Source organism: Podarcis pityusensis, assembly GCF_964106645.2.
Source record: "Podarcis pityusensis genome assembly, chromosome: 2".
In the NCBI taxonomy this organism is placed as follows: Eukaryota; Metazoa; Chordata; class Lepidosauria; order Squamata; family Lacertidae; genus Podarcis; species Podarcis pityusensis.
Window position 1 is genome coordinate 41,771,297 of NC_138029.1, and position 27,878 is coordinate 41,799,174.

At 40.7% G+C, this 27,878-nt stretch overlaps 1 protein-coding gene across 4 annotated transcripts in view; it reads left to right on the forward strand.

Annotated features, from left to right (window-relative positions):
- Nucleotides 1-27,878, forward strand: part of MYH10 (myosin heavy chain 10) — a 75,142-nt gene that overhangs the window by 34,893 nt on the left and 12,371 nt on the right. For all 4 annotated transcript variants that reach the window (XM_080993558.1, XM_080993557.1, XM_080993559.1 and 1 more), the window contains 22 exons: nt 911-974; nt 3,101-3,199; nt 4,268-4,411; nt 4,968-5,063; nt 6,857-6,975; nt 7,723-7,875; nt 8,268-8,441; nt 9,346-9,519; nt 10,310-10,424; nt 15,110-15,303; nt 15,995-16,116; nt 16,312-16,381; nt 16,476-16,636; nt 16,921-17,029; nt 17,124-17,255; nt 18,076-18,282; nt 18,418-18,555; nt 19,730-19,853; nt 24,591-24,762; nt 25,350-25,562; nt 26,087-26,231; nt 27,029-27,235. In XM_080993558.1, coding sequence (XP_080849684.1) covers nt 911-974; nt 3,101-3,199; nt 4,268-4,411; nt 4,968-5,063; nt 6,857-6,975; nt 7,723-7,875; nt 8,268-8,441; nt 9,346-9,519; nt 10,310-10,424; nt 15,110-15,303; nt 15,995-16,116; nt 16,312-16,381; nt 16,476-16,636; nt 16,921-17,029; nt 17,124-17,255; nt 18,076-18,282; nt 18,418-18,555; nt 19,730-19,853; nt 24,591-24,762; nt 25,350-25,562; nt 26,087-26,231; nt 27,029-27,235 — 3,132 coding nt within the window. The remainder of the gene's footprint in view (nt 1-910; nt 975-3,100; nt 3,200-4,267; nt 4,412-4,967; nt 5,064-6,856; nt 6,976-7,722; nt 7,876-8,267; nt 8,442-9,345; nt 9,520-10,309; nt 10,425-15,109; nt 15,304-15,994; nt 16,117-16,311; nt 16,382-16,475; nt 16,637-16,920; nt 17,030-17,123; nt 17,256-18,075; nt 18,283-18,417; nt 18,556-19,729; nt 19,854-24,590; nt 24,763-25,349; nt 25,563-26,086; nt 26,232-27,028; nt 27,236-27,878) is intronic.

Consider the following 27,878-nt stretch of genomic DNA (forward strand, 5'->3'; position numbering starts at 1 on the left):
GATAACAATTGTTATGAGGAGGAGCATGTACACCATCCTTGGCTCCTTGGACAATATAAAAGGCGGGGCATAAATATCATAACAAAATAAACAAAAAAAGTTTAGCATCATGACAAAGAGCACGATCTGAGAGTCCCTAGTTAAAATGTTTTATCTCGGCTGTGAATTCACTGAATGACATTGCGAAACACATTGTGGCCTACATCTTTTAATATTTGTAAGCACAGCCGAGAGGATGTAAAAAAACAAACAAGAGGCCTTTTCTTATAACTGGGTTGAGATGAGTTAGATCAACCAAATCTCAATCTGTCCAAAGTATGATAGCATTGCAGAGTAGAGTAGATGTAATTAGGTTTCTTCTCAGATGTACTATCTGAAACCTAATGGTAGTCCAACAGATAGGACATTGGCTAAAAGTTCGCAGGTTGCGCTGCTGTTTTGCTCAGTTTTTACAGGAGGTGCAAAGACGTGAATGCAGTAAAGTTTCTTTCCTGTAAAAGTCCTTAAGCATCTGTTTCCTATTACATTTTTCCTTTAAGTCTGCATTGATGTTGTGAACATAATCACTCCAATGGCTCTGGCACTATTTTTGTAATGAGTAGTTTAATGCAGTCCAGATGGTGATTTATTTTTGTATAGAAGTAATCTCCAGTAGTGAAGGTTTTTAAATTCTGATTTGATAAGAGAGAGTTCCTCCCCTGAAGGGGAAATGCATTGTGAATTATCTTCACCTGATGGAAGTGTAATAATAGTGATACACTAAGAAATGCATTCAAACATTGATTTAATGGATATAAAGGTAAAATGTAGCTGTAGTTGAGGGGTATTGCTGCTTCTCTTCTCAGTTTAAATAAACTTGGATGCATTGAATTTGTAAGGTAGTAATTTCTTATCTGTGTTTTTCCTACAGGGCAAGTTCATCAGAATAAATTTTGATGTTACTGGTTATATTGTTGGGGCCAACATTGAAACATGTATCCTGTTCTCAGTAGCTCATTTGATAAACTCTGATTATGGGGAAACCCAGCTAGATGGGCAGGGTACAAATAATTTATTATTATTATTATTATTATTATTATTATTATTATTGAAAGTGTATTGATGACTTGGTTAAAATACAGTAGACACTTCTTCAGCGGCTATGTTGGAAAACTCGGGGCTTATGCAGAAGTGCACTTCCATTATTGGTTTGTAGAATAAGCGCCAAATATGCACAGGCCTTAATATTGAAGAAATTCTGGTGCATACTCCTGACTTCCAAGGTACACAATTTTTAAAATATGCCACAATAGGCTGGTCAACATTTATCCCAATTCTCAGTGCTGTATAGGCTCAGGTTCTGCTGAAGTAAATAAAGCTTCATCAGTTGAGTCATCTGAAGACCGGGTTACAAGGCTGTGTTCTGTCTTGGTATACACTGAAACTGCACCTGGGTGATTTTGTTGCTGGGAAAATTACCAATGGACTAGATATGATAGGAAGTAATTAAAATGAGTAACTACAGCTTTTGTGGCTGGTTATGACCATTGCACAAAGGTCTGCAGTTCAGAATGCAGAAAGTGGAAGATTTAGCATGGAGTTCTTGCAACCATTTTGATTGCTTACCACATTTTCCTCAAATCTACATATGCTGTACTTCCAAATTCCCTACTTTTCCCTTTCTGAAATCCATTCAGCTGTTATAGGCAGCTTAAAAACAGTATGCAAGCAAAATGCCAATTTCATGGTTGGAGACACGACACTTTGCAAAGCTCCCTGAAGTATGAACTTCCTAAGGGCCTCTAGATTCTAGAATCAAGAGAGGAGCTTGCCATATAATTCTGTCAGCAAATAAAAATGGAGCATCTAGGCTTCATGGACTCAGATGTTGTATATCTTGCTCCTTTCTGTTGTGTTGAAATTCACTGTTGAAATGCACCCCTACGCAAAATGGCATATATATTTCCTACACAATACTTACCCTTCCCTTGATCAGCATACCTTATTTTTTTTAACAGAAAATGTTTTTGTTCTGTCTTTTATTTCCTTTATAATACATACTTTTGAAATCTAGCTCCCTCAGTTGCTCTTTTCACATTCCCACTCTATTTTCTTCCTTCAACCTTATTTTAAAAAACAATTTGTTGTTGTTGTTGTTGTTATAAGGCTGCAGGCAAAAACTTTCCTCTATAACCAGGCCTTTGGCCTTTAACTATCTGTGGCCTTTCAGAAGTTGGCGGAAATTTTTTAATGTATTTCTTTTCCGCCTTAGTTTTAATGTATCTATATGGGGTTTTATTTTGTTGTTAATTTGGTTGTTGGTTGGTTGTAATCCACTTTGGGTTGCCCTGGATGAGACAGAGTGACTAACAAATTTAGTAGATTATTATTATTATTATTTTAAAATGTCACATTTCCTTCATTTTCTTCAAGTCTTCCCTAAAGTACGATTTACTCATAGCAGGGTTATACGTCCAGAACTGCCTCCTCTGTTAGAGCTTAGCTCTGGAAGATTAAATAGTTTGAAAAAGGCCTGTGGCTAATGGCATATGCAGAGTGCATTTATATTGCCACTAAGCAATTGCAAGCAGGAATCATGGGTTGCAGAATCTTCTGAATCAGAGCCTGATGGCATTTAGTAGCCCAAGCACAAGCAGTTCTCAGTTTATGCACAGCCTGGAAGCTCAGAGGGAGTTCACCACATGCCAGGAGAACATTATCCCTCCTTTCAGTGATATCTCCTTGTCTTCCTCTAAGCTGGCTGTGAAGTGGTATTGCACCTCTGCTTAATTTATGGATTTTGCACTCTCTCTCTCTCTCTCTCTCTTTAAGACTCAAGGAAACAATTTTGATCAGATTAATTTATGAATAGTGCAGCCCGTGGTGGATGTAGCTCAGACTATTTGGAAGACGCGTAGGACCTCTAATGGTTTTAGAGGTACTAATCTTGCACATCAAATTCTACGCTGAGAATTTCTGGTGCTGATGAAGACACAGTGCAAAATAGAATGTGTGAAAAGAAATGGGGTGGGGGGATTGCTGTTGTTAATTAGGAGTTTGTTTCCTTTTCATGGCAAAACTGCATAGTTGTCCATTACAATCCTTAATTGCTCTGGCTCAGACCTCCTAGAAAAGTCACGTGCCGTCCGTCAAGCCAAAGATGAGCGGACTTTTCATATCTTCTATCAGCTTCTATCCGGGGCAGGCGAACACTTGAAAGGTGAGTCAGTGCGTTATTCTTTAGAATTTATTAGTTGCAGCGTTTAAACAGAAGCTGAACTGATTTCATGGTTTTACTATCTTTTTGCATATGTGAAGGGCACAGGTGGCTCTGTTTGTAAGGTCATTTGTACTGGCGCTGTCCAAGATACCTTGGATGAGTGATTCCTAAATAATGAACTCTGCAGCTAGGCTTCAGTTCGGTATTTGGAGTTAAGGTTCTGTATTTGGAATGCTGCAGTGGTGCAGGCCTCAATGAAATCTGTATCAGCCATATTAACAGATCCAGCAGACAATTACAGTCTAAAGCTTTATAAAATTTATTGAGCCCTTGGCTGGACAGAAACATGTAAGCTTCAAGCCAGGCAGTTAAAGGAGTGCTAGCATCAGCTATCAAACTCACACTGGACATAAGAGCACTCAAGCTGGGAATGGTGCCAAGATGCTGTTGATAGGCCAAAGCAGCATGGTATTTACACTTTAGATGAAGCACAAATTATTGTGAGAAGGCTTCCACTTCTTCTTGGGATCATCAGCATTCCAGATGTAGATGTTCTTTGAGGATACTCATTTTTTACTTTTGTGTCTTCTGAAATATTGTTTGTCTACATTTGTCCTCTGGAAAGTTTTTGTTTGTTTCCAGCCCAATGTGAAAATGAATCTGGGTTTTAAAATAGTTTATAAATACTAGGGAATTGGTCTCTGAACTCTTTAAACTTTGTCATTGTTAGAAAATAAAATACTGGCCTGCCATAATGTCTTGTATAGGCTTGCCATATGTCAGGAAAAGTCCTGTGATGTCCTGGTTTTGGGGTGTAAAAATGGTGCAGGGGGGAATTTTGCCAAATTGGTAAAATGTCAGGGAAAACCCGGATGTATGGCAACATGATGGGAAAAAGCAGCGGAAACAGCTCCAGAAGCTTTAAATTACTATTTTGGGGGGAGGTTTCCCCACAAAAACTCAACAATTTTGGGTTTGTTCCTTACAAAAGCCCAACCACTTTGCAGATGTCAGGAATTTCCCAGTGTCTTGAAGAAACCTCTTTTGTGTTTTTCCTCCTCAATACAGCTGATTTACTCCTTGAAGGGTTTAATAACTACAGATTCCTCTCCAATGGCTACGTGCCCATTCCTGGCCAGCAAGATAAGGATAACTTTCAGGAGACAATGGAAGCCATGCATATCATGGGGTTTTCTCATGATGAAATCTTGGGTATGTTTGAAATGGCTTTGGTTTTTGAAGCTGGGAAATGTGTGTTTTTACACTTAAAACCTGTAGCATTTTTGTAAAAATGCAGAAGGTAAGTTCAGTATTGTATCTAGAATAGTGTGGCATCGCAGCTTAATAAACATGGTATATGGCTCTAAATATGGAGTTGAAAGTGTGTACATAATGAGCAGTAAAATCTTAAAAAGTCAGAGACTTTTAACGGTCCGGGCAGGACATTATGTAGTTCATTAACACTTCAAGAGTAGCATAAATCCTAAAAAAGGTAATAACTTCTTGGTGTAGAACTGGATTACCCTAGTGTAGGATTTCAGTACCTTTATTTTAGGGTTTGTAGAGCCTCTGACAAATACCTTGACTTGTTGAAACATTGGACTTGTCAGATACAGCTATGACCTGATCTGAAACAGAGGGGGCCTGTCCTATGGGTTTCCTGAACCAGTTAGATATTCTTATTTCATACTGAACTTGACTGCCTGTCAAACAGGTATACACGATGTATTTATCTGCTCTTGTCCTCTGCTCTTTTGTGTGCCTCCAGCTATGTTGAAAGTGGTGTCCTCAGTACTGCAGTTTGGTAACATTTCCTTCAAGAAAGAGCGAAATACCGACCAGGCATCTATGCCGGAAAATACGGGTAGATATATTTACAAGCTCAGTAGACTTGATTTTAGTCTATTTTCCTCATCAGTGATTGATATCTGCATAGATGCTTGCAAAGAAACAGCTCCTTCTGTATCAAGGATAGCCAATGTGGTGCCATTCAGACGTTGAAGACTGCAGCTCCCATCAGCCCCAAGCAGCACGGCCAGGGATGATGGGAGTTGCAGCTCACATCATCATGTACCATGTTGGTTATGCCTGCAATATAGAGGCAGCTGTGGTTGTAGCGATAAGTCCTAGCCTTCAGGTACTAAGAAACTGGTACTGTTCACACATCTTGTGTTTTGTTCCCCCACCCCACCCCCAAACCTACTAAATACTGCAGAATCCCTGAGACTATGTTGAGGTATTTCCTCTTTGAAAAAGTATTTGAACTCTAACCTCATTAAGAGCTTATCAGCAAAGTCTTTAAAACTCCCAAGTAAAATGGTATGTGCAGTTGAATCGGTTTATTTTTCTTGGGTCTATACAGTGATTATGCTGCCAGGGACAGTGATTCTGGAGCCAAACACGACTTTTTGGAGAATTGGAGACCATAAATGCTAAGTTTAGAAAATCTGATCATTCAAGTGACAGGGTGGTATGCATAGGACTGACTTTATAATTTAATACTATCCGTGTCTAATGTTCCTCTTAATCATGGGGGGGGGGGTGTGGAATCGTGACACAAGTAGGAATTTTCTCACGTTCTTAGTTCACTTTTGTATTCTCTGTGACAAGGATCATCTGTATCATTCAGCCCTTTGTGCTTAAGTGGATTTCTTAAGGGAACTTGTTAATGCATAGAGTAGTGTGTGACTGCCTTTGTCATCAGAGTGGGTTCATTATCCCCCCCCCCCCGCCCCCCTGAGCGCTGATTTAATATTGGTTGAAATGTATGCTGTGACATGTATGAAGCACAACTATATTTAATATGTATTTCCTGAATCTACAGAGTTTCAGTGATAGTTTTATTATATGCTAACACAGAGTTTTATTATACGCAAACCCAGGCACACGTTCCTGGTGAATGAATGCTAGAATTATGAACTTATTGCATTGGTTGTTTGGAAGGCTTCACTCGTTGAGTTGCAAAGCTTACTTATCGCCTTGCCTTTCATTAATGTGAAGTACAGTGGTACCTTGGAAGTTGAACAGAATCCGTTCCGGAAGACCTTTTGACTTACAAAACATTTGGAAACGAAGGCGTGGCTTCTGATTGGCTGCAGGAAGCTCCTGCAGCCAATCAGAAGCCCGGTCGGATGTTCATGTTCCAAAGAGTGTTCACAAACCGGAACACTCACTTCCGGGTTTGTGGCGTTCGGGAGCCAAAACGGACAAGTACCAAGGTGTTTGGGATCCAAGGTACGACTGTTCTGGTGTTACCCCTTGAGTGATTTTCAAATGGTTTTCTGGGAAATGCTGAGATTCCTCATTGATAGAAGCAGTAATGGTGGAAAAACTTCCTTGAAGGTCAATTTGCCCAACGTTACCAGCGTTCCCCTGCAACATGTAGCTGCAGGGCAGTGGCTGAATGTGTGCTAGGGTGTACGCTTGGTTCATGTAGGGTAGTGCAAAGGCTCATTAAGCCTATATGAACTGAGTTGGCAGCCTAGAACATTCACTGGAGTCCTTTGCAATACACAGGGAGTACATTGTCAAACAAGTTGACTTGGAAAGGGTTCCTTAACATTAGGAACTGTGGGGAAATACTTTTTGGGGACACTTATTCAGTGTAAAACCAGTTGTTGAGGTTCTGGTAACTGATTGCATTGTTTGTATTTGTAGTTGCACAGAAACTCTGCCACCTGTTGGGGATGAATGTAATGGAATTTACTCGAGCAATACTCACGCCACGCATTAAAGTTGGCAGGGACTACGTCCAGAAAGCACAAACCAAAGAACAAGTAAGCTCCGTGATGCAAAATGTTGAATCTTATTCCACCCAAAGTAGCCACCAATTTCTGGCCAGCAAACATTCTCACCATTTCTCTTTGCCCTGGGGGGTGGTTAAATATCCTGTGTTGTTATAGTAAGACTGCATATGAGGCCTCGGGTTTCACCTGGAGCCCAAAAACTGCTGACAAGTTACCGTATTTTTTGCTCTATAACACGCACCCGACCATAACACGCACGTAGTTTTTAGAGGAGGAAAATCTGTAGGCATGCCACCCGTAGGCATTCTCTCCATAACACACACAGACATTTCCCCTTACTTTTTAGGAGGAAAAAAGTGAGTGTTGTGGTGCAAAAAATACGGTAGTTATGGCATTTCAAAAGTGCCTGGATCCCCATCAATGCCTCTTGGTTGAGCTTCAACATTGGAGTTCCAAATAAGGAGACAATTACATTGAGCATCAGTATGCTGGGTGCAGTGGTTGATCAGTGAGATACAGTTTGATATGTGTGTGTCTGTAGAAAAACTAGAAAGCCACATAATGGCTGGCCTTCTGTGTCTAGGTGGTACAATGTTCAAGCTTAGATCTTAATTAGAATATGACATACTCCTTTGGGATGAAGGGTGGGATATAAACAAAATAAATATACCTAGGAAATAGCACGTTCATTATCTTTCTATTAGAAATAGTAACTGTGTTAAACTTAATCTTTCTATTTTCTTATAACTTCTTCCAAATTCTTTTTCTAATTTTCAGGCAGACTTTGCTGTAGAGGCATTGGCAAAAGCTACCTACGAACGCCTTTTCCGCTGGCTTGTTCACCGCATTAACAAAGCTCTGGATAGGACCAAGCGACAGGGAGCTTCTTTCATCGGAATCTTGGATATTGCTGGATTTGAAATCTTTGAGGTATTTAGACAAATGAAAGAAATCTCCAGTACTTACTATATCGAGAGATTTTTGTAACATATATAAAATAGCATTGCAATGGATCTGGTAGCTCCAAACTGCAATATTGAAATTTCATGGATAAGATTCTACTCTACACGTGACCACATTTTTCAGTGGCTTTTCCTGACTTTTAAGCAGTCTTGGTAAGCTCTGAATGAGATGGGGTTTCTGTGTAAGAGATTAGCATGTCTGCCTTATTTCCTTGCTATCATAGAATCATGTGCAAAACTCTCTGCACGTTTGGCCAGTTGCTTGTTAAATGGTTTGCCCTGCAAAACTTACATTGTAGTATAACCAATACAAAAGCTGTAAAACTCTAAAAAGTTAACTTTCTTGTTATTTTCCCCTAGCTGAATTCCTTTGAGCAACTTTGCATCAACTATACCAATGAGAAGCTGCAGCAGTTATTCAACCACACCATGTTTATCTTGGAGCAGGAGGAGTATCAGAGGGAGGGCATAGAGTGGAACTTTATTGACTTTGGACTGGATCTGCAACCCTGTATTGATTTAATTGAAAGACCTGTAAGTTCTCATCCTTGTCCTTTTAACAGCTCATAGCTTTCTCAACCAAGATCTCTCTTTAATGTAAATCATTCCATACACCGTACCGATCCAAGTTTGTTTTTTGTTTTTCTAGAGGGGCTTCTCCGGGATTTAAGTGTTGAATCAAGAGACATTTCTGTAAAGTGTGCCTGTAGACAAATCCAGCAAGTGCTACCCTCCTGATTTGCATTTGTGGCATTATTATTCTGCTTTTCTAATTAAAAACTGATCAGGCGACTTAAAAAGCAAATTTATAATAAACAAAACCCAGCCAGAAAAATGTGTTATGAACTGAAATTCAGAATGATGTTCTTACAGGCAATACATGCCTCACTGGATCTGATTAACAAGGCGCTGGTAACTTGGAACATGCCCAAATGTACTCTAGGCTTGCTTATGTCACACATTATTTTGTGAGCTAACTGAATGGTAGGGAACCCTGACTTTCAGTGTATATGTCACTGAGCTCTGTTCCTTTTCCTATTTCTCGTCCTATACCTTTAATAGCTCTTACTTCGGTTCTGATAATTTTGATTACATTTCAGGTAGCTCTGTGTTGCTATGAGACATCCTGTGAGGCAAAGCATCAAGTTGGTTGAACTTGATGCTTTAGAATTCTTGATATGCTTGTATCTTGTTCCCTTCTTGTATCTGATTTCAAAATCAACTGACTTGGGGGGGGGGGACTCCACTGCCATTAGTCACGTATGTCCACTTGTATCTCCCGTTGAAATGCGAATATGGATCTTATTTTTGCATAAGCACGTGCTCTGCTTCGGCTGTGTTGCTCAGGTGCAACTGTATGGTGAAAGGAATATCAAATGAGGGGAGGTGAGAACAGAATAGATTCTGGTAATAAAACATTTATTTATCTACTTGCTAGGCCAACCCCCCTGGTGTACTTGCTCTCCTGGATGAAGAGTGCTGGTTCCCCAAAGCAACTGACAAGACATTTGTAGAAAAACTGGTCCAGGAACAAGGAACCCATTCCAAATTCCAAAAGCCTCGGCAGCTGAAGGACAAGGCAGACTTCTGCATCATTCATTATGCAGGAAGGGTAAGCATGAAATGCTATATGATTTCTTCGGCATTTATCAGTGTGTCCCATTTGTGGGACTTCTGAGAGGCTACAGGAGCCTGTGTATCTTGGTATTTGAGAATAGGTTTGGCCTCCTGAGTCTGGTCATCAGGTAGGATTGGAGAGTGAAATATTTTGCTTCCAAACTCTGGTGACCATTTTGATTCCATGCAAGATACTTCATGTGCTGCAGTACAGTGGTACCTCGGGTTACATGCGCTTCAGGTTACAGACTCCGCTAACCCAGATTTAGTGCTTCAGGTTAAGAACTTTGCTTCAGGGTGGGATAATTTTAATAAATAAGAATAAGAATAATTTTTTTAAAAAATGATAATAACCCTACAATTGGTTGGGGGGGGGGGAGGCATTTTCTCAATAGTAGCCTACCGCCATGTAAACACTGGGAAGTTGTGATCTCTAAAATGAGTTTGAAAGACTTATGTGTCACTTGCAGCAGAGGGAGAATCTGGAAAGTATCATGTTAAGTGGATCCACTGTACACATAAAAACCCTGTTCAGACAACCCACCTCATGCATTCAGTGTGACGGTGGAGTTGTGCCTGCTAGCCATACACCCTTGACAGTGTGGTACATTCAGTGTTAGTCCGAAAAGGGAGTTCAGTAAGTGTGTGCAGAGGTTCTTCACAATTTCAGCACTACTTAAATGTCAATCACATATGAGGAGATGCAACTCATCCTCCCTTAAAAACAAAAAACAGGTTGGGAAGGTTGGCAGTATTTGCTGTTTATCCCACTTGCTTAATTCCAGGTGGACTACAAGGCAGATGAGTGGCTTATGAAGAATATGGACCCTCTGAATGACAATGTGGCTACGCTTCTACACCAGTCTTCAGACAAATTTGTGGCAGAGCTTTGGAAGGATGGTAAGAATCTGCTCCTAATCTATATAAGATGAGCTGGTAAATCCTGGTGGGTGAGTTGGGGCCTTCTCTGCAAAGCTAACACATGAATCCTTCATGGATTAGTTCAATTCCTCTGAGATTCCTGCCAGCAGTAGCAACAGGAGGGTTTGAAGTGCCGCTGCAGTATCAATTAATTTACTTGCACATGTGTCATTATGGGCTGATTGCACTTCCATACATCAAGCTACTTAGCTGCAAGTGTGTTTTGAGTAGACTCTTTTCGTAGTCATTTAGGATAGTTTGAAAGTCTGTGTTGTGACTAAACGACTCTCAAACTTTCATGACAGCTAAAAGTACTGAAGCTGCTGTTTTAGTTATCAGCAATGGGTACACTGGTAAAACAGGACAGTAAACTAAGAATTTTGAATAATCAAAGTTTAAATAGCTCTTAAAGGTTGTATCATAATAGTACATTAAGTCTTTTTCTTGCATTGTTAATTTTCTGTGTGCCTGGTATGGCAGACCATAAGCTTGCTTAACCAAAAACACTTCTTAAAACTTGGTTGCGTTGCTTGGAGTGCTTCCAAGACGGTGTTATAATTTAGTATCCTTTTAATGCCTGCTTAACTCTTAGCTTCACATTAACTTAATTTAGGAAGAGATCTGATGGATTACACCAAAAGACACTCTTAATCCTGGATCCCTGTGTTCCATAGTGACCAAACAGATGCCTATGGGAAAGCACAAACCAGACATAAGGGCAAAAGCTAATGCTCGCCAGTAACTGTGCCATCTACCTTTGAAGACCCACAGAGGTTTGGACTTCCCAACTCTATTGACTGTTATCAGACTCCCAAAGTCGGCTTTCTGCAATGATAGATTGTTCAACCAATCTAGCAAGTTTGGAGATACTGCATATCACCCAATTGGTGGGAATTCTGTACCTGTTCCTTGGAAAGAAAAAAAAGAATGCTCCATCTAAAAGCAGAGCATTGTTTTCCTTCCAAAAGAGCTTGCAAAGCCCCTTGAGCAGCACTTCCCAGGCATCTGACAACCAGCTGATTCCTAGGTGCTTAGAAAGTGCTGTAGGAGGGGCATTTTCTACAGATACATAAAATATATCAAGGCAGCTGACAGCATAAAATACAATAAAATCTAGAAACATCTATAAAACATAATTTAAAACATCAGTAGATACTGGTTGGTTTAAAAAAGAAATGCATGTTGGGAAGGCCTGTCCAGAAAATACAGCTTTCAAGGGGCTTCTCAAAGAAGGGGAGGGCTGGTCCCTGCCAAACCCCTACAGGCCTGTAATGAAGGCCTACCAAACCGCAGACCTGTGAGGAACCACCAGGATCTCGGGGAGTGAGGTGGTGTATAAGGGACCAGATGGGCACTGAGGTACTTTGGGCCCAAGTTGATTTTGGCTTTGTGAGCTAACACAAGAACCTTGAACCTAGCCTGCTAGCAAAATTAGCCACAAATCAAGATGGTCAGCTTTCCTTATGTTGGGGACATGCTTAAGGCCCCTGGTAAATTTGGTTGCCATTGTTCTGCATCATTTTCAGGTCCACAAACAGCCTTTTAAAGATATAGCTACCAGCTGCACTATACAAGTGTGGCCCATCATAGATTTATACAAAGGTGCAATATTAGCAGTTTTATTTCCTCGCTAAGGTCAACTTTAGTGAAGCAAAGTAAACATGCTGAAGACAGAAGAAATGCTTTTGAGGTTTTATGGAGCCAGGTTTCAAGAATGTGTAATGACTATGATAAACGGCCATCTGGGAATATTGTAAATGCCTTGGAGCAGGGACCGTACGTGGATTGTGAGAAGGGGGCATTTCCACGTCTGTCATAAGTTAAGTTGTAAACTTAGTAGAAGGTGTGCCTGTGGGCACTCTCTCAGTGCTTTTTTTCTGGGGGGACGCAGGGGTACACATACCCCTAAACATTTTGTGAATCTAAGTTTAGCCTCATTGAGGGACAGTATTGCAATATGAGTAGGAAAATGAGAGTACCCCTAAACATTTTTTAAGGAAAAAAGCACTGGTTTCTCTATTAAAGAGGTTGCAAACCAGCCCCAAAGTATGCATGAACACAATTGTTCCATTTCAGAACATTATTTCAGTAAACAGTTCCTTGTTGTGAAAGATGGAATCACTGTTCCCTTGTAAATCTATAGTCTGACACCTGCCTTTATGTTCACTGTTTGGGCCCTGAAATCAATACACACTGCTGAAGATCCATCATTACACCATAGCGACCTGTTATGCACTTTGTTAAAGCTTGCTTGCAATTCAAAATTGTCTTCTCTTTACTAACTAGACTGTCTTGTGTATCTGCTCTTTGTTCTTGCTGTTTCTGTGCCATAGAGATTCACAATTTTCAGAGAGCTTCTTTCTATGACAATGTTACTGGTCTTCCTGATACACCAGGTGAATGAATGAAAAACAAAAATAATAACATAGGCCTCCTAAAAGCAGGACTTGAATCTGTAGGAAAAACATTTTTTTGCTTGTTAGGCAAGCATGAACTTTCATTTCATCCTAACCTTAGCGTTACCTCCACAAGGCAAATGTTCTTGGGCACATACCTATTTAGTTGCTGCTGCATACATAGAGTCTCATTTTTTGTACTGCACCTCTAGAAGCTTTGCAAGTGAGTAGCTGCATTTTGAAACACAGGCTTGCTTCTCCAACATACCTTGATGATTTTGGGTATTTGAAATTAGGAGTCTCGGTACTCTGGTTCGGTATGATTTGTACTTGTTAATGTCTGTATACAATTTTTTTTTAATTGCAGTCAAAGCAAGTTTTCTTTATACAACTTGCTGCGCTGGCATTAAATGGCATGTTGAATGTTTATTATTTCAGAAGCTGCTCAAAATTAGTATTGTTGCTATTAAATGCCTATATTTTGAATGATAGCTTATGAGGGAAGTCCGTCAGTACTTGGGCCAAGTAAACAAATTCTGCCAGGGGTATATGCTGCCCATTAATCTGCAGGAGCACTTCTAAACTTGAAGCAAATCTCAGTTAGGCTGCGCTCCTAAGCAGAGTTACAAGGAACTAAGCCCAGTTGATCGCAGTGGAATTTACTTCTGAGTAAACCTATAAGATTACCCCATTAGCAAAACTCTATGTATTTTGGTAGACTTTAAAGCTGCTCTTTAGTCGTCTTTGTTTTTCACTAAAAGTATTTTACGGAGCCTGCTTTGGCATTTTATTAGATTTTTACTGCCACCATTACGAGTCTGATCGTGCTTTTGTTGTAAGCTAAAATACATAAGCAGGGAATTTATGTATCTCCATGGGTGTATCTAAGTTAATCATATTGATGTAGTTTCAAAATGAAGCATGTTGCTTTTTCCTGAGTGGATCTGCTCTCATGCGCTGCTTCCTTGATCGCTAGAGGGGACTGATTTCTACTCCTGATAGAAAAAAAATGTATTTTGTGAAATACATGATTGTGCAAATACTTAAGAATATGGCCCATATTCACTTCAACTTGGGGGATTGGTTACAGTTTGGCTCTTCCTTCATTGGAGGATGCAGCATGCATTACTCTCTCATTAGTTAATAGTGTGACGTAATTTTATGCATACTTAATTAAAGTAGACATGGCAGTGGTTTTAGCTGCAGGATAGATTCTTGAACTTCATAAGTACTACGACGTGCCACTTGGTCGGTATAAGCAGCATGGCCAAGTTGTCTAAATTTTATTTGTCTAGGGACACAGGGGAAAGGACTCCCTGAACCTAGTATGAATTTCAACATTTTAGGCTGAGGTGCTTTTGGTCTAACTGGGAAGTAGATGTTAGATTTCTGGTGCAATGAATGACTAGGTTAATTAGCAAGATCTTAGGTTGAAGATTTTAATGTGTTGTTTCCTATGATTACCCAGTACTTGTGGCTGTCCTGAGATTTGTTTATTTGCATTTCTCTTTTGATAACTGACCAAAAAACAATATCTCCTCCCCCTGTCCTCCTGCTCCAAATGTGTGCTTGGTTCCTCATGCCTTTAGAGTTTGGTTTATTTATATAACCCATAGAGGAAAACACTATAAATAATCCTTTCCCTTCTGTTCCTCAAAAAAAGTAAAGAGCTTTACAGAAGCTTTATCATTGTCACATACACAGTGGATATCTCAGGTGTACTGATATATTTGCTATGACATACCCACAGAATGGCACTTCATACGATGTGGTAAAGGGAATGTCAGTGGTGAAACAAAGTGGCCTAATTATTTCTCCTCCCCCCCCCCCCATTTTCTATGGGAATATTATTCCATGTTTTCTTCAAGTTAAGCAGAAGTTGTTGGCAGGCTGATCATGGTTTGTTCCTAGCAAAGTTTGATACATGTCGTCATTTGCATTTTTTGGCTCTATTGTAAACCTTCCCACATATTCACTCACATTATTTGCGGCTTCTTGGTCTAAAATTCCTTTTACGTATGAAAAGGGAATGGCTTTTGGTGCATAAAGCCGTGACTTGTGCTTTGTAGTGCATAATGGCAAAAGCTACAATGTTCTGCCTGGTGTGTTGCTTTCAATCCTGCTGCTTCCATATGTATGTAGATTGCTTTGCCATAGTAGGCAGCACCTTCCACCGTTTGTCGCGCAGAGCATTTGTTGAACATTTTATCTCTCGTGCGCTGCCCTGTTTCCCGAATCCGCTTAATTCGGTGTTCTTGTTGCCTGCAGTGGACCGCATTGTGGGTCTGGATCAAGTCACTGGGATAACAGAGACCGCGTTTGGCTCAACTTACAAGACCAAGAAGGGCATGTTCCGTACTGTGGGGCAGCTATACAAGGAGTCCCTCACCAAACTGATGGCCACGCTGCGAAATACTAACCCAAATTTTGTCCGCTGCATCATTCCAAACCATGAAAAGAGGGTATGTGTTCATTTCAAACGTTAAAAGATGCTTCTGATTTTCCCTTCCCAGTCGCTAATACTTGTTAGGAGTGACCTACTCTCAAGTAGGACCCTGGTAGAGACACATGCCCAACTGGCATGTTCTTTCCCTCCTGGCCGATTGTTCGGGAGCTTCAAAAGCTTTCTCCAACCCGAACATCACAGCAACTAATGCCAAAAGGCATTAGCACACTTAGGGATCCGCAGAGTATTCGCAGTTTGTGTAACAGAACTCAATAGCTCAGCATTTTGGCTAATCTACATTTATTTACATATAATACACTTGGAGCATTCTGACTTAGCTCCATCCTCTTTCTCATCAGACAACAGAGAGAGAGAACAAAGGACAATAGTCCCACTTCACGGAACACAGTAACACAAAACATCTTGTCTCCATCACTTCCCACACTGTGGAATGAAAACATACACTATCACGTCATAGACAACTATCCCACGACTGCAGACACGGGGAATGAATCTCCAACAATACTATTGACATTTGATGTATTTGCTGACATGATAGGGTTTGGATTTCATGTTTTCACAAGTATTCAGAACCCCACTTCATCCTTGTGAGTGGTTAGTTTAACTAGGTAAGGCTAAAAGCCAGAAGGATGATTACAAGGAGCTGCTAGTACTGTCCTGTAACAGAGCTTTTCCTCTGCCTTTAGGCTGGAAAGCTGGATCCGCACCTCGTTCTAGATCAGCTTCGCTGCAACGGTGTCTTGGAAGGAATAAGGATTTGTCGGCAAGGATTTCCAAACAGGATAGTGTTCCAAGAATTTAGACAGAGGTACTATAATAACTAGATTTGGCTTTTACTCCAGAATGCATGTTTAGAGCTACATCATTTCAGGTGGTTAAACCCAGTCTTCCCCCTCAACATAACCTTCTGTCATTAGTCAAGCATAGCATGGGGATTAAATGAAAATTGGTGCCTGTACATTTTGATCAGAGCTTAACTAGTTGTTTTCTTATTGATTGGTAGATATGAGATCCTGACTCCTAATGCAATTCCTAAGGGATTTATGGATGGGAAGCAGGCTTGTGAACGCATGGTAAGTCATTCAGTAGCAATCTAACATTGCTAAAAACCATTACCTTCTTTGCCTTATAAATTTTGAAACAAATGGGTTTTGGGTATTTGTGCAGATCAGAGCATTAGAGCTGGACCCCAACTTGTATAGAATTGGACAGAGCAAGATTTTTTTCCGAGCTGGTGTTCTGGCACACCTAGAGGAAGAAAGGGATCTGAAGATCACAGACATCATCATCTTCTTCCAGGCAGTCTGCAGGGGATACCTTGCCAGGAAGTAAGTGTTTATAGTAATCTTGGCAGACGCTTATATTTGAAGTGCAGATTTTGTGGAAATGTTCAGTTAGCTTAATCAAAAGCACTGAATTTGCAGATAGATGCATGGTTATTTCACTGCTAAAAAGCTTGAGAAGCAGTCTGATGGAATAAATTTATTGCCAGGATAAAAAAAAACATGAGTATTGCCCCCTTGCACTTGAATATGGCTTTGGAAATGCTTTGATGTAGCTGTTAAAATGCAAACATTCCCAACTGAAATGGAAAACCTTGGTTTGTGTTCAGGGCTTTTGCTAAGAAACAGCAGCAGCTGAGTGCATTGAAAGTCCTGCAGAGAAATTGTGCTGCCTATTTGAAGCTGCGGCATTGGCAGTGGTGGAGAGTGTTCACAAAGGTAGGTTGTCCACAAAGGGTGGTGGTGGTGGTGGTGATGGTTAGGAATTTTCAGCAGCACAAAAGTGGCATGCCTCTTGTGTCATACTTTGCAGGTGAAGCCCCTGCTTCAAGTTACTCGTCAGGAGGAAGAACTTCAGGCTAAGGATGAGGAGCTTCTGAAGGTGAAGGAGAAACAGACAAAGGTAGAAGCAGAACTTGAAGAGATGGAAAGGAAACATCAACAGGTTTGTATACACAATCTGACCTATTCACAAAGTCGAACCTTATTCTAATAGCATGTATGACTTTATTATCTACCTAGGCAAAACTAACATCTTAACTTTCTGTGGTTAGATACATCTAGCTAGTTTGTGTCGGAATAGAAAGCATATTGTGTGATCAAATAAACACGCAAGGAGTTATAGCGAATACATTTTAATGACTGGCCTGGAGAAGGGGTATGAAGCTGCACAGTGGATCGCTTTTGAAATTGAACTCAATCTTTTCTGGATATATACATATAATCAGAGGCAGATTTAGGGCAGTGTAACTGGTTCCTCCACACTGGGCATGGAGCTGGAAGGGGCGTCGCAACTATGACATAGCACATGTGCGGAACAGAAGGTGAGAGGCAGGGGACACTGAATTTTGGCCTTGCACAGGGAGCCACTGAAATTTGAAAGACCAAAGTATACCCCTGTATGCATACACACCCTCCCTGTATAGTTTCTCTCTATGTATATGGCTACTGATGGCAAAAATAGCTGGAGGCTGGTATAGTGAACAGGAGCCTGGGCTAGATAAAGAATATATTTCCCCCCTCTTGTTAGTTTATTCCTTCTTGGTTCCATCCTTGAGAACAACTGGAGGAATAGACACAAGATTACAGCAAATAGCATCACTCAGAAGTCTTTCCTTCTGGTAACTGGTTGTCTGTGCATGCTTGTTCTTTCAGTAACTTTTAGGACTGGGTGAGCTATGCAAGATGCTCCCGTAACTATATAATGGTTGTTTTTGACAATATATTGAAGGAGGATTGACAATACTTTCTTACTGAATTTGCAGCTGTTGGAAGAGAAAAACATTCTTGCAGAGCAGTTGCAAGCAGAGACAGAACTCTTTGCTGAAGCCGAAGAGATGAGAGCCCGTCTGGCTTCAAAGAAGCAAGAGTTAGAAGAAATTCTGCATGATTTAGAATCCAGGGTGGAAGAGGAAGAAGAAAGGAACCAAGTGCTACAGAATGAAAAGAAGAAAATGCAGGCGCACATACAGGTATCTCTTGATGTGCTGATGGTAGGATGATTGGAAAATGTCAAAATTTTGGTACATTGACTTATCTTTGGTGAGACCACGTGAAAACTGTGGGCAAGTTATAATATAGCTGAGTTGAGCTTTCTGTTTTTTAAGGACTTAGAGGAGCAGCTCGATGAGGAAGAAGGTGCTCGGCAGAAGTTGCAGCTGGAGAAGGTAACAGCTGAAGCCAAAATAAAAAAGATGGAAGAAGAGATCTTACTGTTAGAGGACCAAAATTCCAAATTTCTTAAGGTGAGAGCAAATTGTGACACACTCCTTTAGAACTAGTGAATGTGGAAGCAATAGTGCAATGCGTGAAAAGTGACTGCTGTGGGAGCCGTCTTGTGGCTCCTCAATCTTGTAATCCAGAGAGTGATTGGCATCTGTTTGTTGTTTGGATTTAGGACCCTCCCTGCCCCCCCTCCATAGAGCAAACTCTTGTCATGTGTTGTGCCGCTATCATGCAGTGATGTCATAAGTCATTCAAAAAGGGTGGGCTTTGCTGTTCATTCTATGAAAGATAGCTTTGATTTAATGGTCATCTTCTAGAGTAGCATTCTTCAGCCTTTCCAAGCCCAGGTCCCACCTTTAATCCCAACCTGCATTTGGAGACCTGTTTTCTATTTGTATGGCGGTAGTGCTATTCATCATGACCTGAACATGCGTGAGGGTAGTTAGTCACTGGTTTCTACACTTCCTATTTCAGATGCCTCCTAGATTTCATTCTCCAATCTCAAAATCACCATGAGCATTTTGGTCAGGGGGATGACAGCACATCTCTTCAAGTACTAAATTGCCCCTGACCCAGTATCTTCACCCACAATGGTTCTGTGGAGAAGTCTGCCCCTTTTGAGAATTGTAGCTTGTTGAACTTTCTGATGTCCAGAGCAACTCCACCTCCAGTACTCCCTTCCTTGTCCTTGGAGTTTGCGTCCACTGCCCCCCCACTGGTGCTCTCTCAGTCCACCATTCCAGCTGGCCCATCCTGGCTCAGAAACTCAGTGTAAACCCCTATACACAGCATCCTTCTCCAAATACATTTGACATGTGTTTACCCCAGGGAGCTCTCACCTCTCTGCACCCTTGTCAGTTCTACTTCTCCCCTATTTGAACCATTAAAAACATTTACCCCTCATCCCTGGGGAATGATATGTCCTGAACCAGATGATTTCTGTTGTGCCCTCTACTAAATATATCTGGATGAGGCCCGTGTTTTAATTACGTGGAAGTAATTAAGTAACAAGGCTTCTTTTCAGCTCGCCCTGCACATTTTGCTTTAAAATCTTAGGAGGATCAGTAAAATACGGAGGGGCAATTGAATTGTCGCATCGTTCATGCAGCCTCAAGTTGTATCTGCAGAACCCATGTCTATTGCTCTGAGCCCATATATGTACTATCTAACAGTTGCTTTCTTTTTCTCAATTAGGAAAAGAAATTAATGGAGGATAGAATTGCAGAGTGTACTTCACAGCTGGCTGAAGAAGAAGAAAAGGCCAAAAACTTAGCTAAACTCAAGAACAAGCAGGAAATGATGATCACAGATCTTGAAGGTTAGCAATTTCAAGATTTGCCATATGAAGGGACTCTCAGTAAAAGTCGAAAGTATGCTAACACTGAACGAAAAACAAGCTTATCACTGCCTTTACGTGTATCATTTTCTGGGACCAGAGGTACAATAATAGTCTTCCACAGTGTCAGTTTGGCAGCTATTAGGATTGGGCATTTGGTCAGAAAATATTTGTTTGATCAAGTATTTTTAAAGCACTAACTGTTGGAGCAATTATATTTTAATCAACTGACTTGTTACTAAATAAAATCAGTGAATTTACAAGTTGACCTATGGTCTGTCTGCTCCCATGTACATGTTTACAACCACCACCACCACCACCCAAATACAATAAAACTCAGTATAAAATAAACAAATCAACAAAATCCCACACAAACCATGAAACAGCCTTCGGAAACCAGCTTCAATACATTTTGGAATGCCTAGGGAGAAAAAAAGGTCTTCACCTGGGATTTAAAAGAAACAGGTCTGGTGCCAGGCAGGTTTCCCTGGGGAGGGTATTTAATATACAAAGGGCCCCAACCAAGAAAACAGGCAAATGTCAAACAGGGAAGGCAAACTTCATATGGCAGAGGGACTCTCAGGAGGGCTTCTTTCTTAAAAAATAAATAAATAAAAAATATAGTGAAGAGAACAAGAATTACAAACTGAAAGTTCCCCCCTCCTTTTCCAGAACTCAAAGGCATAGTTCAGATAAAAACCATAGTTCATGCAAGCACTGAAGTGGAAAGAGGCTGAAAAGTTGCTAATATCAATATGAAAGAGAACGCTAATACATACATAAATTGTGGAATGCAGCAGGTGCAGTTTGTCCTGTAGAGTTTTTGTTCGTGTGCTGAATGAATGGCCACCAGTCTGCTATGAAAGTCTCCCTGCTCCCCCCTCCCCACTACCCGTATGTAGTTTCTGGGTCAGTTTTTCAGAAAATGCTATGTCACAAATTATGTCATACCATTTTTGTTCCTTTAAGGGGGAAGGGCTTCTGATGACAAACACGTTTTCATCCGCTTTACATTTTTTTAAAATATATATTTTTTTAAAGCAACTGTTGAACACAAGTTGGTTTTTAAAGACAAGTGTGCTAAATTGAAAGCAGGCTAGTTCTTTGGTTACCTGTTTCCCCTGCTTTTTTCTTCTATCTGCCTCAGTATGTCAACAGTATGCTCCTGACTACTGCAGGGTGAAGGGGCAAGCAGTCTTCATTCTCTGTTACTGCTGATACATAACTAAATAGAAAAGCTAAGCTGCGACCTATCCAGTGTCATATTCCCCTTCATGAAATATTTGGCAGTATTTGGTCAAATAGGAGGTCAGTGGACAACATTTGACCGGTCAGTGGGCCAACATGCTAATCCCAGCTTAACAAATAAGTTAATGAATTAATCAGGGTAAATACAGATTTTCAAATATTTGGACTTGCATCTCTTGGTATCTTGAGTATTTCATTATTACGAATGTCAGCACAAAGAAAACTATTTAGGTTAGCAGTTTGCTTTCAGCATTGCAAATGCAAAAACATGTGTTCAAATGTTCCTTTGTGTTTTCTTAATAGCCATTTTGGCTGTTGGGCACATTGTCTTAATCTGACTTTTGTCTGTGTTAAGTGGATTTTCAAAAAGAAAGAAAGCAGCATGTCCTTCATTACTGGAAAATATTGAATCTTATTCATAGGAATTGGGTATTGCTGTGTTGGCCCTATGGAATGACAAAAGAGGAGAATGTCTTTGTTTTGTACCAACTTCTGCATTCCTAGATTGTTATGTTAGTGCAAATATCTAGGCACCTGGCATCACCAAAGCAAATTTCACTCCTATGTACAGTATACTGTTACTTATAGAACTTCCTTCTTTCTCCTATTGGGAGACCAGAGCCATGCCAACAAGAACAGGATCCCTTCTCTCACTGGGGCATTCCAGTTTTCATACCCCTCCCCCCTTCCATACTCCGAGTTGCCTTCCAGATCCAACTGACTTCTCTCTCTCTCTCTCTCTCTCTCTCTCTCTTTCTCTCTCTCTCTCTCTCTCTCTGCAATTTTTTTAACATCACTATTTATGCTGCACATTAGAATACTTTCTGGAAGTTCTTAGCATTTATTTTTGCTATCTCAACTTGCTTCAAAATTGAGTTATTTTTCTTTATCCCAATGTTCTGTTTATAAAAATTCCCCCTTCTGCTTTTGGCATTTGCTGATGGATTATGTTTTGAGAAGAAATACCATTAAATATTTGCAGTGTTACACTTGCAATATCAACAGTATGTGTAACCCCCTTCTTGGATTTAGATGTGCAGTAATTTTTGGCTGTAAAACGCATACATCATAGAATTCTGACTTTCCATACACATTTACTTATTTTTGTGTCCTAATTTGGGAATAGTTTCTGCCTACAGTGCTGTGGCCACCTGACTTGATTCTGAAAGTATTACAGTTCTGACATTTAGCTAGATAGGCTGAAATTGAGTAATAAGGATTGCAACTGACATCCGCCATATTTTTGAAGTTCATCTTGCAATTTCTTAAGCTAGTCATAGCCTTTCCTTACACTTAGTAACCTGATACTGGAAGAAAGCATAAAGGTGTCACTATATACCACTTCATTGGCAGTCCAAAATGGAAGAAAATGTCTTTTTACAGATTCCCAAAGTGTCTTCCTTATTGTTTTTCTCCTCTGAGGCAACAGAAATCCTATAGTTAGCCTCCCAAGATCCTGGCTTAACTTAAGAGATGGATCTCTCCCAGTTCCTATTTCTTCCCTCTGCTTGGGAAGTAGACTTTCCATGAAATCTTTAGTTGAGGACCAGAAGCTTATCTTAATGCACTGAAGGTTTTGTTTTGCCTCTACCAGCAACAGTCAACAGGCAGGAGTTTTTAGTCATCTTTTTGAGACTGAGTGAGGAGATTCTATCCCCAACACAATCTCACCCAACAGGAAATTGGCACATTTCCCACCTCAGCCTCTTCTGTGACCATCAGCCATTGACTACATATTTCAGACAAGCTCCTCGGGAGAGTTACCGTATTTTTCGTCCCATAGGACGCTCTGTCCCATAGGACGCACCTAGTTTTTTTTTGGGGGGGGGGAATAAAGGAAATTCCCCCCCCTTTATTTCCCCCCCCAAACCAGGTCGGGGAAACCAAACCAGGTCGGGGAACAGCGGTATGGTGGCGCTCCGCCTCCCCGCTGTCCCCCGAGCTTGTGCGGCTGGCGCTCTGCTTCAGGGCATGCCGGGCGGCAGGCTGCTATCTGCAGCGTGGGGAGCCCTGCGGGAACTCTCGCGGGCTCCCCAGGCTTGCTGATAGCTTCCTGAAGCCTGGAGAGCAAGAGGGGTCAGTGCGCACCGACCCCTCTCGCTCTCCAAGCTTCAGTGAAAGCCTGTATTTGCCGACCCATAGGATGCACACAGATTTCCCCTCCATTTTTGGAGGGGAAAAAGTGCGTCCTATAGGGCGAAAAATACGGTACTTTTCAGTAGTGCTTTAAATAACCAACAGAGATACTAAAGAGGTTCCAAATACTTTTCAGTTTTCTATAGGATTTCTACAACCAATAATTGTAGAGTACTTCTGGATACTCCAAAGATTCTTCAGTGGCTTTTAGCCAGATTTCTACAGTCAACTTCTTACTAGCAAATAGTTCCTTTTATTTGATACAGATGGAAACTTGTCGGTTGTGCTTTCCAGAAGCTAGAGCTAGCTGCCTGCAAGAGTCTCTTTTATAGTCTCCAGAGAGCAAAGGAGAGCGCAGAGAACCCTTTTATGCACAAGCTATGCAATCATGTTTCAGAGTAGAAACTTTTTATAAACTAAATATTCCTTAATGAAATGCATAATGCATCAGACTCAAAATGCATCAGGTTGTCATTTAAGATCCTTCTATTCCCTGCGAAGTTATTGTCTCAGCTAAGTGCTCTTTTTCTTGTCTGCACAAATGCAGGTGCACACACAGGCATAACTACCTTAGAAGTTACTGTGGAATAAATTGATGTTTTTCAGGAGCTTTTGGACAAGAGGGTTCTAATCATGGTCTCCCAGGGCTAGTCAAGTTCTGTTTCTTAGCTGGTGAACCTCTGCTCTTGTCAGAGAACAATCAGGCTTCCTTACTAAACACCTTGATTTATACTGTCATCAAGTTGTGATTTTGGTAATAGTTTGAGGACTTTGTGGTGAGAAGTTCCTTTCCTTAAGAAGTCTGCCTCCCAGGTTCTAGAGATAGGTAGCCCAGGATATCTTGGTCCCTGGCACAGAAAAGTCAAATGGCAGTCCCATCATTGTGATAAAAACATCAATAGTCATTATTACATAAGTGACATACAGAGTTGTTCTAGTCCCAATTTTGTTGCCTTGGAAGATAGCAGAAATTAATCAGATAAGAAATGAAACATCACTGTTACTCTCTAGGGTTCATTTATGTTCTTAACAACACTGATTTTAAACCCAGACTGCATCGTTCTTCATGTTGGAAGTGTTCAAACAGAATGCTATTTGAAACATGATAATTTCCAGGAGCTCTGTCCTATGGTAGTGATCTGTAAGTTAGATGCTCTAAATGTGTACACTGAATTCTGGCATTTTCACTTGGGATTGATGCAACTCTATGCCCCTAAATCTTGAATTAGCCATTTGGTTGCCTTCATTTTTAGCAAGTTCATCCTTGGCATGCTCTCACAAGATAGCGTTTAGGAGACAAAAATTCCCCACTTACCATGATTGTTTCTCCTAAAGAGCGCTTGAAAAAAGAAGAAAAGACTCGTCAAGAACTGGAAAAAGCTAAAAGGAAACTGGATGGAGAAACAACTGATCTACAGGACCAAATTGCAGAGCTGCAAGCCCAGATTGAGGAGCTAAAAATCCAGCTTGCCAAGAAAGAAGAGGAGCTGCAGGCTGCTCTTGCCAGGTAGAATATGCAAAGATAGTGCCAGGCTATTTGGTATTGTAGCTATTACTGCATATTTCTGCTTTGTTGGTGCTGGGGTGCCGTGTAAATTGCACACTCCACAGCCCATCCCAGTATCACATGTGTTTTTTTCTGAGCATCACCAATTTCCTTTCATGACAGGGGAAAAAATAAAATAAAAATCAGGAGCAGCAGTGGGCCTCTGCAGATGTCAAGGAGTGTGTGTTGTCAGGTGGTGTCATGGCATCTGCAAGGACTCAAAATCTAGTCACTGTTGCTATCAACGCCATTTGATTTCCACCTCTTATTAGATCTCCCATCTGCGACTAGATAGACAGAATCCAGTACACTGCCAAATGGTTCTTCACTGATAAGTTTTCTTGTGGAAGTCTAGAACTCCTACTTGCACTCCCAACATTATTTTTTAAATTTATACCCCGCCCATCTGGCTGGGTTTTCCCCAGCCACTCTGGACAGTTTGTATAAAATACAATAATCTATAATACAATAATCTATTTGAATAGGTTTTTTGCAAAGCCTGGACCCCAAGCTTCATTCTTATTCTATAAATTGTGTTGTGTTTCCAGAGGGGATGAGGAAGCTGTGCAGAAGAACAATGCGCTGAAATTAATACGAGAACTTCAAGCTCAAATTGCAGAACTGCAGGAGGACCTTGAATCAGAAAAGGCTTCACGAAACAAGGCTGAAAAGCAGAAGAGAGATCTAAGTGAGGAGCTGGAGGCACTGAAGACTGAGCTGGAAGATACCTTGGATACCACAGCAGCTCAACAAGAGCTCAGGTTAGTAGAAGATACATAACAAGGAATGTGTTCATAATGCTTTGATTCCTCATAAAGAACAAGCCCTATTCTGGTTAATCTGAATTCCTGGCTACAACTCTCTGGGAGATGTAATGATTTTGTTGAATCAAAGCAACAGTAATGACTTACATCTGTGTAAAAACTCTCACACAGGAAGAGTTTCCAAAAGTAACGCAGCACTCCTTATATTGTAATAAACTTAGGACTGCCTCATGTCTTCTGACACAGATTAATCTCCAGTTTGGTGTTTTTTGTAACATTTAAGTGGTGGTGGCTCTCCCTTGCCACAGAAATCTGCCTTTGGGGAATAACAACTAAAACTAAAACTTGGTTATTCTACCCAAACTGGATTCTTCTTACCACTACTTCTGGGCAATGCTGGTAGATTGCTTGTTTCTGAAAACTATCTTAAATTTGCATAGAGGCAAAAATCGTTGGAAAATAAACACTGTGGTAGAAAGCTGCTCAGACCTTCAGATCTTGACTTGCTGGGTATTCCTTAGGACAAAGCGTGAGCAGGAAGTTGCTGAACTGAAGAAAGCTCTTGAGGAAGAAACAAAGAATCACGAAGCCCAAATTCAGGATATTAGGCAGAGGCATGCAACAGCCTTGGAAGAGCTCTCGGAACAGCTTGAACAGGCCAAACGAGTGAGTGGAAGATGCACGGGAGACTGCCTCAGAGCCCTTTGTATATACTCTGTTGGGTTCAGTTGAAGGAGGGCAGGATATTCATATATTAAATAATACATTCCAACAGATGTTAATACTCTTCTTTCATAATATAACTGCACAGTGGATATGGCTGCCATTTGTCTACTTAAGTCAGTTGATCTTGCATTTTTTTTAACCAACCTATCAGCAGTTTTGAACAGAACAGCAGATAAACGTCCAATAGATTAAGGATGAAAATGCAGTAGTCTTTGCTACCTATCTCAGAAATGCAAGCTCATTTGACTTTGCTCATATGGGTGTTGCTCACAGATATGCACCTAAAAAATATAAAGTGTTAAGATTTGAGTCGTCTTGCGTCCCCTGTGGAATTGTGATCTACAGTGGCAGCTCCTGCTCCACCCTAGGTATATATTTCTGGCAAATGAGGCCTCACTTTTATTATTTAATTGCTCACATAACCATTGTTGCAACCACTGTTATAACTGTAGCCGGTAGCATGCGTGTCCGTGTCAAATTCATGCATTTGTAGACACTTCTGCAGTAAAGTGTTAAAGTTGTGTTGCAATGCAATATCTAAAGCTGTTCGGTTTCAAAAACAAATTCATATTGAACTTGAAGCAGCTAAGAATTCAAATCAGATGGCCAAACTTGTGGTTCCTCAAATGAAGAAGCCAGTGAATTTTAGTCTGAATCTAGAAAAGATATTTTTGCTGCAGGTGAAGCCTAGCTTTCATATTGCAGGTGAAGTGTAATTACCTTTCTTTTGCTTCTAGTTCAAATCAAATCTTGAAAAGAACAAGCAGTGCTTGGAAACAGATAACAAGGAGCTGGCCTGCGAGGTGAAGGTGTTGCAGCAGGTTAGATCTGAATCGGAGCACAAGAGGAAGAAGCTGGATGGGCAGGTACAGGAATTGCTGGCCAAGGTTGCAGAAGGAGAGAGGCTGAGGACAGAACTTACAGAAAAATCAAGCAAACTGCAGGTAAAGATTTGGATGGGCGATTCTTTAGCTTTTTCTCACGAACTCTTGGTCAGACTACACAGTTTAGTGAACATCCTTCTAAAATGCTCCTGCTTGATACAGATGTAGTATTTTGAAAAATTGGTGTGGCATTAATGTCAGATAATAGGACGGGAGCTGCTGCTGGTAATACTTTGTGTTACACTAGTTATCCTTTGGTGAGCACATGCAAAGTTTATGCTTTGCATTGATATGGTTCTTGAAAGTTGAAATAGTTTTAAGCTCCTGAAAAATGCAACGTTACTGTTCCTCTCGTGGCAAGGAGACTGTTTATAGAGTTCTAGTACCATTTCCCCTGTCTTGAAGTGTCCATTTTCCCCCATGCAAGTCACATCCTGCTCAGAGAAACACTTTGAAGTTTGAGAAAGTTACTTAAACCATCAGAGTGAAAATTACTCCTCATTCTGCTCACTACAGATTGAGTAGAGTTAAAACTAAAGAATCAGTTTCTTAGGGAGGCTGTTGAAACTTTTTGTGGAAGTTTTCAATAAAAGTATTCAAAAGTTCATAAGAAATGTAGGCCTTGGGTCAGGACTATGCTCCAGGGCCTTGCATCCTTTCCGGCCATTTAGTATATAACAAACATAATGAGCAGTAAAAATGT